This window comes from Lampetra fluviatilis, chromosome 10, assembly GCF_964198595.1.
Source record: "Lampetra fluviatilis chromosome 10, kcLamFluv1.1, whole genome shotgun sequence".
NCBI classification, from domain to species: Eukaryota; Metazoa; Chordata; class Hyperoartia; order Petromyzontiformes; family Petromyzontidae; genus Lampetra; species Lampetra fluviatilis.
In genome coordinates this window covers 5875437-5891524 of record NC_136284.1, presented here as the reverse complement: position 1 = coordinate 5891524, position 16088 = coordinate 5875437, and the positions used below count along the sequence as shown (strand labels likewise).

At 44.6% G+C, this 16088-nt stretch overlaps 1 protein-coding gene across 1 annotated transcript; it reads right to left on the bottom strand.

Annotated features, from left to right (window-relative positions):
* Positions 1-108: 108 nt before the first annotated feature.
* Positions 109-8833, bottom strand: TUT1 (terminal uridylyl transferase 1, U6 snRNA-specific). The gene is made up of 10 exons (XM_078860281.1): positions 8652-8833; positions 6356-6546; positions 4609-4818; positions 4224-4338; positions 3796-3920; positions 3077-3366; positions 2859-2968; positions 2395-2517; positions 2208-2300; positions 109-2096 (listed from the first exon to the last, which is right to left on the bottom strand). Exons 1-10 carry the CDS (start codon positions 8725-8727, stop codon positions 952-954), a joined length of 2478 nt encoding a protein of 825 aa, XP_078716407.1. The 5' UTR covers positions 8728-8833; the 3' UTR covers positions 109-951.
* Positions 8834-16088: the final 7255 nt, after the last annotated feature.

Sequence of the window (16088 nt, the reverse complement as noted above, 5' to 3'; positions counted from 1 at the left end):
TGCTTCTTGTACTTATAAAACTGTAAATAGTAAAATAAAAGATTCAACAAAAATGTCATGAGCCGATCAACTTTCAGGAATCCTTGTGCGGTTAATAACATTTGCGCAGCTTAAATGGTATTGTGAGACTGGCGAAATGAAGTCACATGCCACTTTCACCACAACTGACATCACCTCAGGTCGTCTTCAATAGCCTTGAAAAGTCACTTAATGTGTAAACCACACTCGCGTAATATGTAAACCGCATAGGTGCCACATTTGCACAATATTGTGTAATCTTGCTCACAAACGTCCCACTTCAGTAAATAAAAATTTGACGGTGGCAAATTAAACAAGGGATTACAAAAAGTAGTCGCTTAAAAAATGTAACCATTGGTTTACATCATTTACAGGTTTTGCTCACTATGCAATTTCATGTACATCTGGCTACCCTATTTCTACTTTGCTATATGCCGTTTGAATTTACTCATGTGGTTGGGCGTGGGACAACATTGTTATTTCCTGTATGTACTAGACAGTTATTTCCTTGATTTCACTTTGTGCACCCCTTTTTTGGAATGCCTCTACCGCATAAAGCAAGGGAAATCTGTCATTCGAACATAAATATTCCAAGACTTACAAATGTCTGGAAACTACAACTAGAACCTGTGCGGTCATAGATACTAAGACACGTTGCTTTTGTCAATTACATTATAACAACCAAGATATGTTTAAACAGTACCCCGTTAGTCCAAGAAGTACACCGAGCCAAAGTCAAACTTGCCAGTATTACTTTAGCAGCACCTTTTAAACATTGCAATAGTAATACCAAATACTGTTCTTTCGTATTAGGCCATTAGGTTGGTAGAAGGCTGCAGGCATTTGGTAAAGGAAAAACATGCCAATGAAATAACTGCCAAATGCATTCAATATAAAGCTTGCTTTTAATGAACTGTGCAGCAAAAAAACTGTTCAGCTGTCATGTTCCAGGCACTTTTCCACCTGCTTGGGCAGGAAGTAATCGAGAAAGTGAAAGAAGTCTTGGAAGGAGTTCTTTTCATCCTTGATGGGAGTGACTGTGAGCAAAGCCTTAGTGTCCTGAGTGCCGCCAGCCAGCGCGGCCGACAACGTAAAGCTCAGAAGGGGACCTTTATTTTCATCACCTGCACCGGTGCCCGAGCTTTGCTTTAGGATCGCCTCGGTAATCCTGGCCTCTTCTTGCACAATGGTTGGCAGGGTGGACTCCACGCAAGGCTCCTTTAAACTAGCAGGCTCCTTGGCAGATTTCTGCATTTCAAGCTTAACCTGCCGCTTGACTTTCCGTCGTCCCACCCAAATGACGGCGGATATGCTGCAAGACCACCTGACAGACCCTGTGACACAACTCTCTATTTTGGCCTTCTTACTGCTGCTGCAATGGCCACCGTCATCATCTGGGTGTGTTCTCTTGGAGCAGGCAGACGAAGTTTGTTGGACATCAATTTCTTGAGGCATTTTCTCAAGGTGTCCCACTTTTGTTGCTTCAGATTCCTTCGGTTCGCTCGCCAAAACATCAGTTCTGCAAACATCAAACTTGAGCACCTCCATCAGGATACGTTGAGTTAACTGGCAAACTTTGTTGAACCAAACGCCCCTAAAATTGGCCGCCTCTTTCATTTTGTTCTTCAGCGTTTCTGACATGGACGGCACTTTGAATGCAATTTCTATCGTGGTCTTCGTGGCTGCTGCATTGGATGAGGTTGGGTCAGGAGACCCCATAGGCGAGATATCCTCCCCTCCGGTCAGCTGGAAGAGCTTAACCAGTCCCCATACCTTCCCCTTGGTGGATTTGTGCTGGTACTGTAGGCTGCGACAATACTTGCTCGCTACATCGCACTCCTTTTTAAATCGCCGTGCCATCCGTTCCGACACATTCCCAGCCACATTGTGGTTCAGCTCAAAAGGATCCTGCACATTAATCGGCCCCAGCCTTAATTTCGGCTTGGCATTCGCTTGCTCGGTCTTGGAAATTCCAAAAAATTCCGCCACGGGAAAAACTACACCTTCTCGTAATGATATTACTGAGCCAGAGAAGTCAAATGAAGCATAAAATTTGAAGAATTCTGGCAGCAGTGAATCTGTAAGGGAACCAACACTTTTATTACAGTAAGAAACTTGGCATTATGCAAGAACAAAAACCCACCACAAATTACAAACAAGATGACTTAATTTGAGTAGCTGAAACTTACTCAGGGTATCCGTGTTATCGGTATCACATTCGTCGGTCCATTCGCTCAGAAAGGAGCAATCCCAGCCATCCACCACATGGGTCTCCACCTCACCTGGTGGATTGACAACCGTTGAGAAATTCCAAACACAACCAGCACGGACGACTTAATTGGGGCATGAATGTACACTCCCCAGTGCCACACTGACCTGCGAGCTCCTTGAGCCGACTGATGGTGGGCAGGATGGGCGGCTGGCGTGTCTGGAGGAAGTAAACCACCAGCAGGGTGAGGGCATAGTTGTTCAGGTGTGGGCCTCCTCCAGACGTGTTGCCTGAAACGTGTCCATGCAGCAACATTTGTAAATTAACAACCTTTGCCATGATATCGTGAAATTCTTATTTTTCAATTTGCAAGCAGTGTGAAACATCACAGAAAGCACAAAGGTTTTACTTGTGAACACACAAGTTTACAATAACATTGATTCGCGTAGCATCTAAATGTGACCGCATTGCAAGAAGCAGTAAAGAAACTATATATTTGTGGATAGATGCCTTCACATTCAAAGGAAAAATACAGATCTTGTGCTTGAATTTGAAGAGGGGGAGGGAGTCAAGAACACGGATTGCTGAGGAAGGTAGACTGGGGTGAGCAGAGGAGACTTGGTATATTTACCGGCCAGCTGCTTCTGTTTGGCCCAATAGCGGACAGTGTAAACCAAAGGCTTCACACGACTGTCTGCCGCTGCATACAACTGCAACAGCTTCGTGTTTTGAACAGGTAGCCTGTAATAAGTCGAAGCATTTACAAGGCAGATTACAATTATTATTCAATGGTTCTATTTCCAAACTTAAAACAACATTGTTGAGACACTGATTGCCAGAAAGATCTACCTGTTGTTGATCGTGATGTCACACTGGAGACCTGACTCGCGGTGGATGAACTTGACGACTGGCAGGCGGGCTGTCGGGACGGCCTGCACCTTGTGCACGCCCGGCACGCACTTGCGCAGCACCAAGGCTACCATTTCCAGCACCTCGGCCGGCAAAGCGCCCTCCAGGTCCACCTCAGAATGCATGGATTCCTCAGAATGCACAGATTCATCCGAAGACTCATCTCCCCACGAAGTGTGCCCTTTATCTTCCTCCATGGGTTCGGTGGTTTTCTTTGCTTCCTCTTCCTTCTGCAATGAAATATTATCTTCAATTAGAGGTGCAAAGACGTGTCGGCTCATCAATTAAAATAGATTTTTAAATCTAATACGCATTGAACGGCATGCACGAAAACCAATATTTTTTCACATCGTATCCATTGTATGTAATGTGTTCACGACTTCACGTAACTCAAGCAAGCTGTGAGCAGCTACTACATTCTCTAGGATGTAAAACAATATGATTCTTGCAACTCTGTAGCGTGATAATTCATGGAATCACAAAAATACTAATTACATATATATTTTAGATGTTATCACAATTACTCTAACCATGCTAGTGATGTTTATTCACGAATTTTACTTAAATCATTACAGTGAATGTTGTTTATCCACTAATTTTACTATAATAGTCGTGACCAGTATGAAAAAACACGTGATTTATTACGGTAACATACAAACCTCGGTAAATTTTTTTGATTTGGCTTGGAAGGTTTTTGCATTTTCCAAGTCGAGGAAAAGGTCCATGTCAGAGCCACGCAAGCCAAAGCCATTCACGGTGGAGCCAAACGGGTGAATAATGCACCCTGAGGAAACAAAAATACAGGCACAACAATGAAACAAGACAAGTTATTGTTACAATGTAACCCCCCCTCCCGCACAAAAAATCTCTCCGACGTGTTTTCGGGTTGTATCGCATTGTTCGTCACGAGCTCCGACATTTCACTCCACGCTCTGGGAGCTTCCTCACGAATTGAACGTTCAGTTCCAGCACGTGAACAGAGCGTTGGACATCATGCCAAACATCGCAAAAACACAACGGAGAGCTGTATGGCACAACCGTGAAAACCTAAGAGGTAGTGTGATAAATGCGGGGTTAATTTCTAAACCTGGAAAAAACTCGGTGAAGACCTCCTGCAGGAGGTTGACTAGCAGGTTTCGAAGCCGCACTGCACTCTCCGACAGCTGAAATACTCGCACCAGCTGAAGCATCTGCTCCTCCACCTGCACACCAGTCACAATGCTTGAGTCAACTGCCAATCATTCCAACACCCAGCTTTGTGTAAAAAAAAAAATCCCTAGCCCTCACCGATGGGATGCACTCTATAATTTTAATAATTTTAATATTTAAAATATGAAGTTATACATTTTTGAAAAAAACACGTAATTTTTTTTTATGGGCCCCTTTGAAGTTTTAGGCCCTGGACAAATGTCCCGTTTGGTTTTTGATGACAGCGTTACTCAAAATCTGGCCCTGGGTATGAAATGTTTTACGGTCTCCTGTTGGCAGAGCAAGGTGGAGAGCTGCTCCAGGCCCATGAGCTGGCCCTTGCCGCCAGCCCCCTTCTTGCGCACGACGACGTGGAATCCCTTCTTCTCGCGGGGCTTCACGCGAAGGCACTGCCCATTCATGACGTGGTCGTTCTGGGAAAGTATCACCTCCACCGCGTCCGCGCTTTCAAACTCCACGATGGCGTACACACCCTACAAACGCGTGCATATTAACAGACATAAAGATAAACAAGTGAACACAACTGCAAGCGTACTTTAAGACCATAAATGGCTAATGGGCGGTGATACATGATGAATAATTGGCTTTATATATATTTTTTATACACTAAATCTATTTAGGTGTTTTAAATCACCTATGTAACAAGGTCACAGATTCTTTAAATAAGTGTAATCTGCTTTATGTACGAGCTGTATTATTTCTGATGTACTTCATTGAGTATGCCTTTTGAAAAGCAACAGACTGAGTTTATTACTGTATGAGTTTGGAATTCCAAGATGGATTCCATTTGTATCTCCTGCAAAAACATGTGTTGAGCAACGATCAGTTATGAGTGATGAATCATACTTCACCAGTCACGTTTAAGCGTAGCTGCACCTCCTATACATGCTTCTACTGTGCCCAATGTCCAAATGAGTAAAGAAGATGAGTTAATATTCACAAGTGTGGTCAGCTATCCGTTTTGTCAAATTAAGTAGCTGAACAAAGATGGTGAATTGAATGTGCCAGCGTGAGGGTCTGCATCAACCATAGCTCTCACTACGTTTGTTTTCTAATTGGGGTAAATAAGCTGATTATTCCTCATATTTACTACGTTTCTACGAGCACTGGGAACTAGACTCTGCTGGCCAAAGAGCAACCCACGAATGGCACAAGGCCCTGAGCCATTGCTCTCCAGGCCCCATGAGGCTTTGTGGGCTCCCCTCCATTCCATTTCCCCGCCCTCATGTTTTCTCTTACCCTCCATCGTGTTTGAGAGAGTTTTATGTAGTTCATGGTTGAATTAAACTAACTTGAAAACATTTATATTTTTAACCGGACATTTTTAACACAAAAACGAGTGATGCCATGGGCCTGCACACCTCACTTCTATTTTGACCCAGTAACATCTGGATTGTTTAGGGGTCAACCTAACTTTAAGCATGCAGCATGGGTCAAGAAGTAAGTCCCAGGGGCCAATAACTGCAGGGCTGCAATTGGAACACGGCTCTCTGGTTCCAAAAGTGACCCTGTATGATTCACGATGGCCATGCAAACACGGACTAGAACTTCTGCCTCATTACTCTTTGGTTCTTTCGGTAAAGTCACGTATAAAGATCAAATAATAAATTAAATACTAGCATACGACGTTTCGATTGCAACACAAGCAATCATCATCAGGTATAAATGAAATAGAAACACAAATCTAGTATACTTAGAAATGTAATGTAATACAACAGAGTTGGATAACATAACAGTCAACACCCTACGTTATGTTATCCGACTCTCTGTTGTATTACATTACATTTCTAAGTATACTATATTTATGTTTTTATTTCATTTATACCTGATGATGATTGCTTGTGTTGCAATCGAAACGTCGTATGCTAGTATTTAATGTATTATTTTATCTTTATACATGACTTTACCGAAAGAACCAAAGAGTCATTCCTGCAGTCACGAAAGCTCCAAATTAAGTTTCTTTCTCATTCCCTGACCGCTTGCTCCAACAACCGCAGCCAAACAAACCACCTTGTCTTTGTCCATGATGATGCTGGAGACGCTGCCGAACGCCATGCAGTAGTCTGTGATCTCCAGCTGCGAAGTTCCCTTTGCAAAGCCACTCACGAACACGCTACGCTCCTCCTGCGCCTTCCGTAATGCCCGGAGACCCACGAGTCGTCGGTGCTTCTTTCCACCGAGGTGGGCGTCCAAGCTGGACTCTGCGAACAGCGGGCAGAGTGGACGCACCCGACAAGCACTTTCATCAAGAGGATACACTCACTATCCCTTACCCCATATGGCACAGTACAACACGCCCTGCTAATGACCACCACCGCAAGCAGAAACTGGCTGGTTCCAATTGTGGTAACATTGCAGCCAAAACTTAAAACTCCAACATACATATGGGGTGTCATTTTCCAGGTTTTAGAAATATGGATAATTTACTAAACAAGTCAACAGTTTCACACGCAGCTAAAACGGAATGCACCATTAGAATTCCAGCGTGGACGCAAAAGTCATATTGTGATGTTTCATTAACAATTATTCCTCATCAAGACAGGCGGATAAATTATTTCCACCTGATTTGCAGTCCTAATTGACTGACACGCTTTGCCCTAAAAAAAACCTGCTTCTTGATTATGTTATTCACAGTTTGAAAATGTCTCAATCATTTAAATTAACTTATGTTGCCTTTTCACATGTGTGTCTCTGTGTTATCTCTCTCTGTTTATGTGTCTGTGTTTTATCTCTCTCTCAAATTTAGCAATCTTTGGAAGAACGTAATCAACCAGGTAGGGTGTTGACTTATGTTAGCCGACTCTCTGTGTTGTATTGCATTATATTTCTAAGTTTACTATGTTTGTTTTCTCTTTCATTTGTACCTGATGATGAGTGCTTGTGTTGCAATCAAAACGTCGTATGCTATTATTTAATTTATTTTTTCTTTCTACGTGACTTTACCGAAAGAACCAAAGAGTTATGATCCACTTGGCAGCAACGTGTGTACAATACTCGATGTATTTATAGAACAAATATGCGAGGTGACCACGTGAGGGCGGTATTGTCACCCCTTGCATTTGATCCCGCAAGCCACTTATTAATGTCCATGGCCACATATAAAAATGCAGAGCCTACTCGCCAAAGGGTCTTCGGGTTCGATAATTCTTTATTGGATACCTGAATTACATATAAGAATAATGCAATTAATCAACTACGCTCCTCAAAAAAATGAAATTCATTCATGAGTATCTGCAGAGAGGCCCACAATTGTAAGATTTCTTGCAAAATGGTCCAATGTGCAGTCGGAGCGAGGAACGATTTTGAAGGTCTAGGTCAGGGGTCGGCAACCTACGGCTCCGGAGCCGCATGCGGCTCTTTACGGGCTGCTTCTTGACGATATGTACGTGAGTACAGTATGTACTCAGATGCATTGCGGCTCTTGAAATACTGAATTTTGTACCGAATTGGAAAGAAATGGCTCTTCTTGTTATTTTGGTTGCCGACCCCTGATCTAGGTGATCTTGGAGCTTTGAACCCCATGTCGGAACCCCAAAAGGGGTCCCCCCCCCCATTGAAGGCTATGGATGAGAAAGGCAACACACACACAAAACTTCGCCTCCGTCCAAAGGTTATGGGGAAACTGCCGCCCTCCCATCTTACAGCCTAATATACACACGGTTCTGTGCTGTATTCTTGCAAATATAAGTCTCTCGTCACAGGCGCATGCATAATACCTACTTGGTATACACGTGCATGGACACTTATGTACTGTATATGTGTGGCATGCGTGTGTTGGTTAAGTGTATATCCGTGGTACATGTACAGTATGTATATGCATACATAAGTGGTACACGTGTCTGTATGTGTACATGTGAAGTAGTACACGTGTGTGTACGTGTTAAGTGGTACACGTGTCTGTATGTGTTCGTGTTAAGTGGTACACGTGTGTGTACGTGTTAAGTGGTACACGTGTCTGTATGTGTTCGTGTCAAGTAGTACACGTGTGTGTACGTGTTAAGTGGTACACGTGTTAAGTGGTACACGTGTATGTATGTGCACGTGTTAAGTTGTACACGTGTCTGTACGTGTTAAGTGGAACACGTGTCTGTATGTGTTCGTGTCAAGTGGTACACGTGTGTGCACGTGGTAAGTGGTACACGTGGTAAGTGGTAGTACACGTGTTAAGTGGTACACGCGTCTGTATGTGTACATGTGAAGTGGTACACGTGTCTGTATGTGCACACGTGTCTGTATGTGCACACGTGTTAAGTGTGTGGAGGGTGTCTGTGGAATAGCACTCGGCCCGCATCCCGTGCGCTCTCACGGTTGGGAATCTTCACGTCGCACAGCACGCAGAAGAACCCGCCCGCCGGCAGCGTCTGCACGTCTGCATCCTCCATACTTCACCGCTATTTGTGCTTTAATCGATCGACGGACGCGAATTGTAGATCATCGATTAGCAATCGGCGACCGCACCGAACGCAGTCCACCACGCGGCATTTGAAACGAGGCGCGAATCTGCAGCCCGGCAGATTCGTCGCCTGGTGTCGAAGCCGCGCACTTCCGTCAATATGTTTTTATTTCTTTACACGCGCGGCGCGTGAACGCGAACACGCAGTATATGAACTGTTCACAAGTTATTCGTGCTCGGTGTATTTGAATTTTTGTAGGGGGAGGGGGGTGTGGAGCGCGGTTGTCGATAGAAAGATAGAGGGAGGGGGGGGGAGCTGACGAATCGGCGGCACCGAACAACGCGATCGGTCCGTGTTTCAGAAACTCCGTCGTTGCTCTGACGGGGGGGAGGGGGTGGTTATCGATTACAGATCAATTCAATTCGCGACGATCACATAAACTATCAGTTGCGTGAGGAGCTATCGGGAGTGTTTATTGATGTGACGTCCGTGTTTTGTGGTATTAAGGGGCCGTCCATAAATGACAAATGACGTCACGCGATTTTGGACGATTTTTGACCCCCCCCCCCCTTTTCGTCACGCGGCGTCACAAAAAGTCAGACCCCCTCAAATATGACGTCAACTCTATAGTGGTTAAATTAACAAGTTAGTGCTACAGTATTTTTAATTCTTTATTTGAATCTTGATTTTAAGCTTTATTTATTTCCTTACGCCGCTCAGCGCGTGACACAGCACGCATTTGCGCATGCGCGAAACGCTGACGGGGGTTGCCCCTAGCAACGCACACACGATCGGGAAAAAATCTCATTCGCGTTCAAAATGCAATAAAAATACACAAAACGCTGAGGTAAATTCTTCACAGTGTGATGCCCTCCCCCCCCCACCCCAATGTGTGCAGTTACAACTATAGAGTCGGTAGATGTTATGACTATAGGCCGTAGATATTACTGCAGAGCTGGCAGGGTGATCGTGGGTGGGGGCGGGTAGCAGCCCAACCCCAGCCTGCCAAGGTGCCACTTCGGCAGGCTGGGCAATATAGGCAAGGCCGGGGGCTCTGCACGGGACTAGGCCTCACCACGGCTATGTTAAGTATTATTTTCTTGTTCTTTCGCTAAACTCACGTAGATAGTAAACTAATGTTTAAACAATCAGTTTGGAAAGATAAAATAATAATGTTTGTGTGTAGACAACTAAAATTTCAAAATTAAGTTAGTACATTTTAAAATAATGTGCTGTGTCTAAGTCCATGTGAGCGTGTGCATCGATGTGTGTGTCTGCGTCGATGTGTGTGTGTAAGTCGATGTGTGTGTGTAAGTCGATGTGTGTGTGTAAGTCGATGTGTGTGTGGGTCGATGTGTGTGAGTCGATGTGTGTTTGTAAGTCCATGTGTGTGTGTATAAGTCGATGTGTGTCTGTGTCAGTTGATGTCTGTGTGTGTGAGTCGATATGTGTGTGTGAGTCGATGTGTGCACGTAAGTCCATATGTGTGTAAGTCGATGTGTGTGTGTAAGTCAATGTGTGTGTGTGAGTCGCTGTGTGTGTGTGCAAGTCGATGTATGTGTGTCGATATGTGTGTGTGAGTCGATGTCTGTGTGTGTGAGTCTGTGTGTGTGTTAGTCGATATGTGTGTGTTAGTCGATATGTGAGTGTGTAAGTCCATGTGTGTGTGTGTGTAGTTTGATATGTGTGTGAGTCTATGTATTTGTGTGTGTGAGTCGATGTGTGTGTGTTTGAGTTCATATGTCTGCGTGTGGAAGTCGATGTGTTTGTGTGTGTGGGTCGGTGTCTGTGTGTGTGTGTAAGTCGATGTGTGTGTGTCTTTTTCGCCCGGGCAACGCCGGGTACTTCCCGCTAGTAAGTTATAAATGCACGCCTTGTATTGTCCTGTGACCATGTCACCCGGGAAAATTTTTAGAATATGAATGTTTTACTGATGCTGCATCTACAGGGCCCGCGGTTTTGAAATGGGCCGCTTCCGTTATTCATCACCGCTAGCATCTTGGCCGCACTGATCAGGCACTAGAGGGGGTAAAAGAATGGGTTTTAAAGCTGTTTTGTTACAATAAAACAGCAAGGCACGATTCATCCACTAGGGGCGTTGGGGCGCCGCCCCACCAAGTCGCTGGAGATGAGAAGATGACATTTTAAGTTCGTATTAGAAACGGCTGCAACACCGCAGCCTGATTTGTGCCTCGGGGAGGTCTCGGGGAGGTCTCGGGTGCGACTGAATGCGTCTGAGTGAGAGATATCCTCCTTCATTCGTTGCGATTAGCTTCGAGCATTGTAGCCACGCCGTTTGAGACCCATTTCAGAGCAGTGAAAAATGCGCCCATGACTGTAATGAGACGATGTCACAACATTAGGTTGCACTGTGCAAATATAGCAGGTCACAGCCGACACGCTCTAGGAGGAAACAACAGCAAAGTTGCTTCTCAGAAGGATTGACGTGCCAAATTATTGGACAAATAGGCCAATGGAGAGGAAAGGGAACCTGTTATTGTGAGTGGCCTATTTTGGGGATATGATATACAGTAAGCTATGTTAATTATTTCATGGAAATGTAGTGGGTTGATTGAAATATGTTTAAAGATGTACCCTCATAGCACTCATGTGGCCTTAAAATCTGAAATAGTTGTTACATTGCACTTTATGTGGCTTAAACCCAAAATCAAATGTGTAGACTAATGTCAGTTTAGGAACTAGCTTTCAATTCAACAATATAGTCAGTGTAAAGTGATGTTACAGTTGCCACAGATGACAGTGAGACAAACTGACCACAATGAAACACGCTCTAATGAAAAGTGAAGTCAATAGTAGGCCTGTGTACATTGTATTAATGTCACAAGTGAATAAAGATCAAAGCTGTTGTGTAGGTGGGTGTACGACGATATGTGGCTGTTATTGTACAGTATACGGTTTCTTTGTTGCCTTATTTAATTTGTTGAGTCGTGTCAGATGATCTTTAATTGTTCTTTTGGCAGTGTCAAAGGGGTTGTGTTGTGTCGACTTGAGGGTCATGGAGACAGCATTTGAGTGCTTTGTTGTTTTGTTTAGTATTTACTACTATAATGAGCCAAGAATGTCTGTGTCCCGCACGTGACGTCACTCCACGTTGACCAGCCCCCCTCATTAATAATCATGAACAGGTGATGTCACTCCACATCGAACAGCCCCCCTTATTAGAGGTGACGTCTTCCAAATGGACACCCCCCCCTTCATAATAATTAGCGGGTGACGTCACTCCACATGGGGGGGGGGCAAGGCGCCTCCTCCCTCCTCCTCGGCGTCAACTTACAACCCTCACTACAAAGGCAGAACACTCACGTCATGCGATCTCCGTAGCGCTGTTGAGACATTGAAGTAAAACGGACGTCATAATGAACAAGGGATTATAACCTTTAAATGAAATAGGTCTGTGTCACCGCGGCCTTACAAATTGCACACGAATTGATGCAATGAATATCACGTCGCGGTATGCTTTTCGCTTGCAAGTTTCAGATTTACTGAAATGCACCCGTCCTTGTACGGGCTAAAGGCTAGTTATACAGGTAGGAACAACAGGTTCCACACTGCCCACCAGGGATTATTTGTCTGTCTGTCGTGCATATTTGTCGGTCGTGCACGAATGCGCTGTCCAACCAAGTTCCTATCTGCCCACTCCGAAGGAACGTGTTGTATAAATGCCTGCCGTTGGTAGATAAGACAGTTACATCACTTCTGCGGGAAGGCCAATAACATGACGAGATTTTTCTGAATTAGAACACCATATTTTCAGATGTCACTCACAATAGCCCCATCTAGTGGAAATGTTACAAGCCGCCACTGAAAACAGCAGGTGCTAAGATCTTCAAACACCACGGGTGCATTCTGGCGAATTGCCCGATGATGCTGGATGCAATTACCAGCGAAACGTCGTACTCAAATTGTAAATGTTGTGGTTTCACGCTTCAACACACCGGTGGGCTAAAGCAGTGAACTATTTGTCTTTTGTCAACGTGACACTTTTTTACTGATTGGCCGTGTCGGGTGGTGGAGGGTTACGACACATTTATAAATAACGCGATCTAAACCCAAAAATCGTTGATTATGAACAATATTGGTCGCGAAAGCCTACGTGTTAAACTGACCAAACAGAAACCTTTTGCAAGGAATCATGTCTCCATTAACCACACGTACTTGCAGTGAACATGCAAACAAAAACATGCTTTGGTAATATATGCATTGTCTTTGAAACTGATTGGTCCACACCAGAGATAGCCTTCTTTCGGGCCTAGTCTCAACCAGTGTTAGCAAACAGAACATGTATTTTTTGTATAGTGTACTTAATTCCCGCAGGATATTAGAAAAACCCCAGTGAGATGCATGAAACACATACTCAGTAGGGCTAAATGTTGCCAAAAAAGTATTCGGAAGTTTTGTTCGAGCCCTTGGTAAGAAGAATTGTTCCCTACATGGCCATACGGTTGTGGCGAGTCATATACGATATGATGCATGCACTCAATGAAATGTGTGCGCCTGATTGAATGTGTAAAAAGTAGCGTTTCTTATGTGGAGATACACATGCATTGAGATTATTCTGCTGCTATGAATTTCCATATGAGAGCCACTTTGTTGGACTATCATTTGTGGCCAGGTCACTTCTGGAAAATAAGTTAATACCTCAGTGGGCTCTGCCTCATAGGATTAAAAAATATATATTATTTAGTTTTGCTTGTATGTTTGTAAGTGATGTTTTTACCTTTCTATGCTGTACAATCCGATAATGTTTTAGTATTGTTGTAACGTTCTGACCCGCCCCTACTCGACCCTCATCGGATTCCTCCAGGATAAATACATATTTTGATACAAAATAATAAATATCCTGAGTAACTAGAGCCAAGTCAAAGGGCAGTAAAAATATAATTACCGGTACTGCACACTGCTATGACTAAAAGACCGGATTTACTTGGCAAAATTGTGAAATTTGCACATCTCTTCAATTCCGCATCAGATCTACACACACCAGCATCACATACATTGAATATGTGTTTATAGAGTGAGAAGCAACGATTGTTACTTTTAGATCCTGTTGCAATGAACTTAGCTACTTTTACATTACATCTTTAGAGAAACGAATTTTATATAGCCTGCTCTTTTTTGTATATTTTTCACAGGTTTTTCCTTTGTAATCTAGCCAGATTTAATAATCTGGTGAATCATAACAGCATCCCTCTGTGAATCAAAGCAACCCCCCCCCCATGACCATATAGGTTATTCGGGTTCGTACTTTAACCACACTGGCTCCTGCGAGATGGTGACGGCAGGAAGTCAGGAACAGATATGACTCGTCACTGATGTTAGCTGTGGCCCGGTTCATTGTGCAACGCACTAACCATAGCACCACTGCGCCTAATCACGTATATACTTTAAATGTCTTCAAGGCTTGCCATTTTACATAACTTACCAGATACCATGTTACGTATATCTTTTCGAGGCTGCTCCCTTTCTAACTTAGTTGAATTTATGCATTTTTTAAATTTACATTTCTCAGGCCAGTGTTGCTATTAAGTTATTGAGCCCAAATCGGATTTTGCCTAATGTCGTCATATCTTGGAATCCAAGCAGAGGTGAGCCTGGATAGTGCTTTGAGAGTTTGACCATCATGCACAGATACAGTATGTTGTGATTGGGCTGTCGCAGCTACCTGGTAGGCAGGAGGAGTCAGTGCAGAAAACAATAATTATATTGTACACCTTTGCTTCCACATCTATGTATGCTCCCTGCCTTTAACCTGCACTTGCAGGCATGGTGACGTATGATCACTATAACTTACGATCCACACAGGCATGGGAAGGCCTTATTTCAGCAGTGGATTAACAAAAGGGCTATATGTGTACACAGTATTACCAGTGTAGTGTCGTAGGTCTCTTCTTCCTTCTACTCGAGGCTTGTGTGTGTGTGCGGGTGGCGTGCATTGCGCACACACTCAGTCGGAGACGAGGTAGTCGCAGGAAGCACCATCCTTCACTTTTATTGTGTTCACGCCAACTCCGGCCCCCTCTCTCACGACCACGCTGCCGTACGACCCGGCCTAGACACGACCCTGCCTGCGTTGCACCGACGCCGTCGACCGAGACAGCCAACTACTGTCCGGCCGCTAAATGATCAGGTGAAAGCGACATCGACGACGAGACGAGTCCACTCCCAGATCCTGCAGCCCAGAGCTCTCGCTCTCTGCTGCTTTTATTCGGCACGGCTTGGCTCCGCCCTAGCCGCACCTCCCTTCTCGAACCCACCAGAGGGTTCCAGGGGCCTCCCCACGAGGTATACCGTGACCCTTGCCCCAGTTCCTCCGCCCTGCCGGCACACACACCGTGTATACGCTCAACGGCGTGTGCGCTAAGTGTCCACCTGCAGTTGCAGCTGCTGTACAACAGTCAGCGTTGTGTCACTACACCAGTACTATTGTGAAACATTCATATTTTACAGGCCGTGGAATTAATGCGGCTTGAACACGATGTGGAAGATGGCGTGCTTGATGTGAGAAATCAGTTATAAGGTGCCATGAGCCTAAACTGTAAGTGCATTGCAAGCAGTACATGTGTGCCCTTCACAGGCCATCAGTTTGGTATCTGAGCCCTTTGCCAAATGTTGTGTTGCCTTGTGTTCAGCAGTTCGCTTGTGTGTGTGATGTTTCATAGCACTTGCTTGAACGGACTATGAAGGTAAACTGATGTGATTTTTGAGTGAACATTGGTGTGTGTGCATATGTCAATTACACTGAGATAAAGAACATGAGTTCCACAAAATATGCAAATTAGACATAGGGTATTGACCGTTAGAAAAAGTCTAAGGGGAGTGGCGGCCAAAGAAGGAAGCATACCCAGGAAGCAACGATTGCGATGAAATCAGCGAATGTGTGAAAGCTAGATGGATTGTTACATTGTGTAAGGGACCTGCGAGCCACCCTCATGCACACGCACCATGCAGACATGACATCTCCGCTCTCACGACAACACGCACCAATCACACGCGCGGCCATGCGCGGGACGGGGGTCAGGGGTCAAATGGCAGTGACGTTACCCGGGCCAGGCGTGCCCGCCGTGAATGTGTATTGGGAGCGAGGGCGGAGATGGAGGGGTTAAAAGGGGCTGTGGGACGTGTGTTTGGGGTTGGTATTGGAACGAGTGTTGTTGTGCGTTGGTGCAATAAAGAAGTGCTTTAACCATTCTCCGACTCCTCTTCAATTGTAAGACCTTGAGAAATGGTGACGGCTTTTGGGAGGCAGTTATGAAGCAGTTGATAGATCATGGCTGATAGGAGAATGTGAAAATTGTGGGTGACAGAAATAACAGCAAAAAGTACTAAGT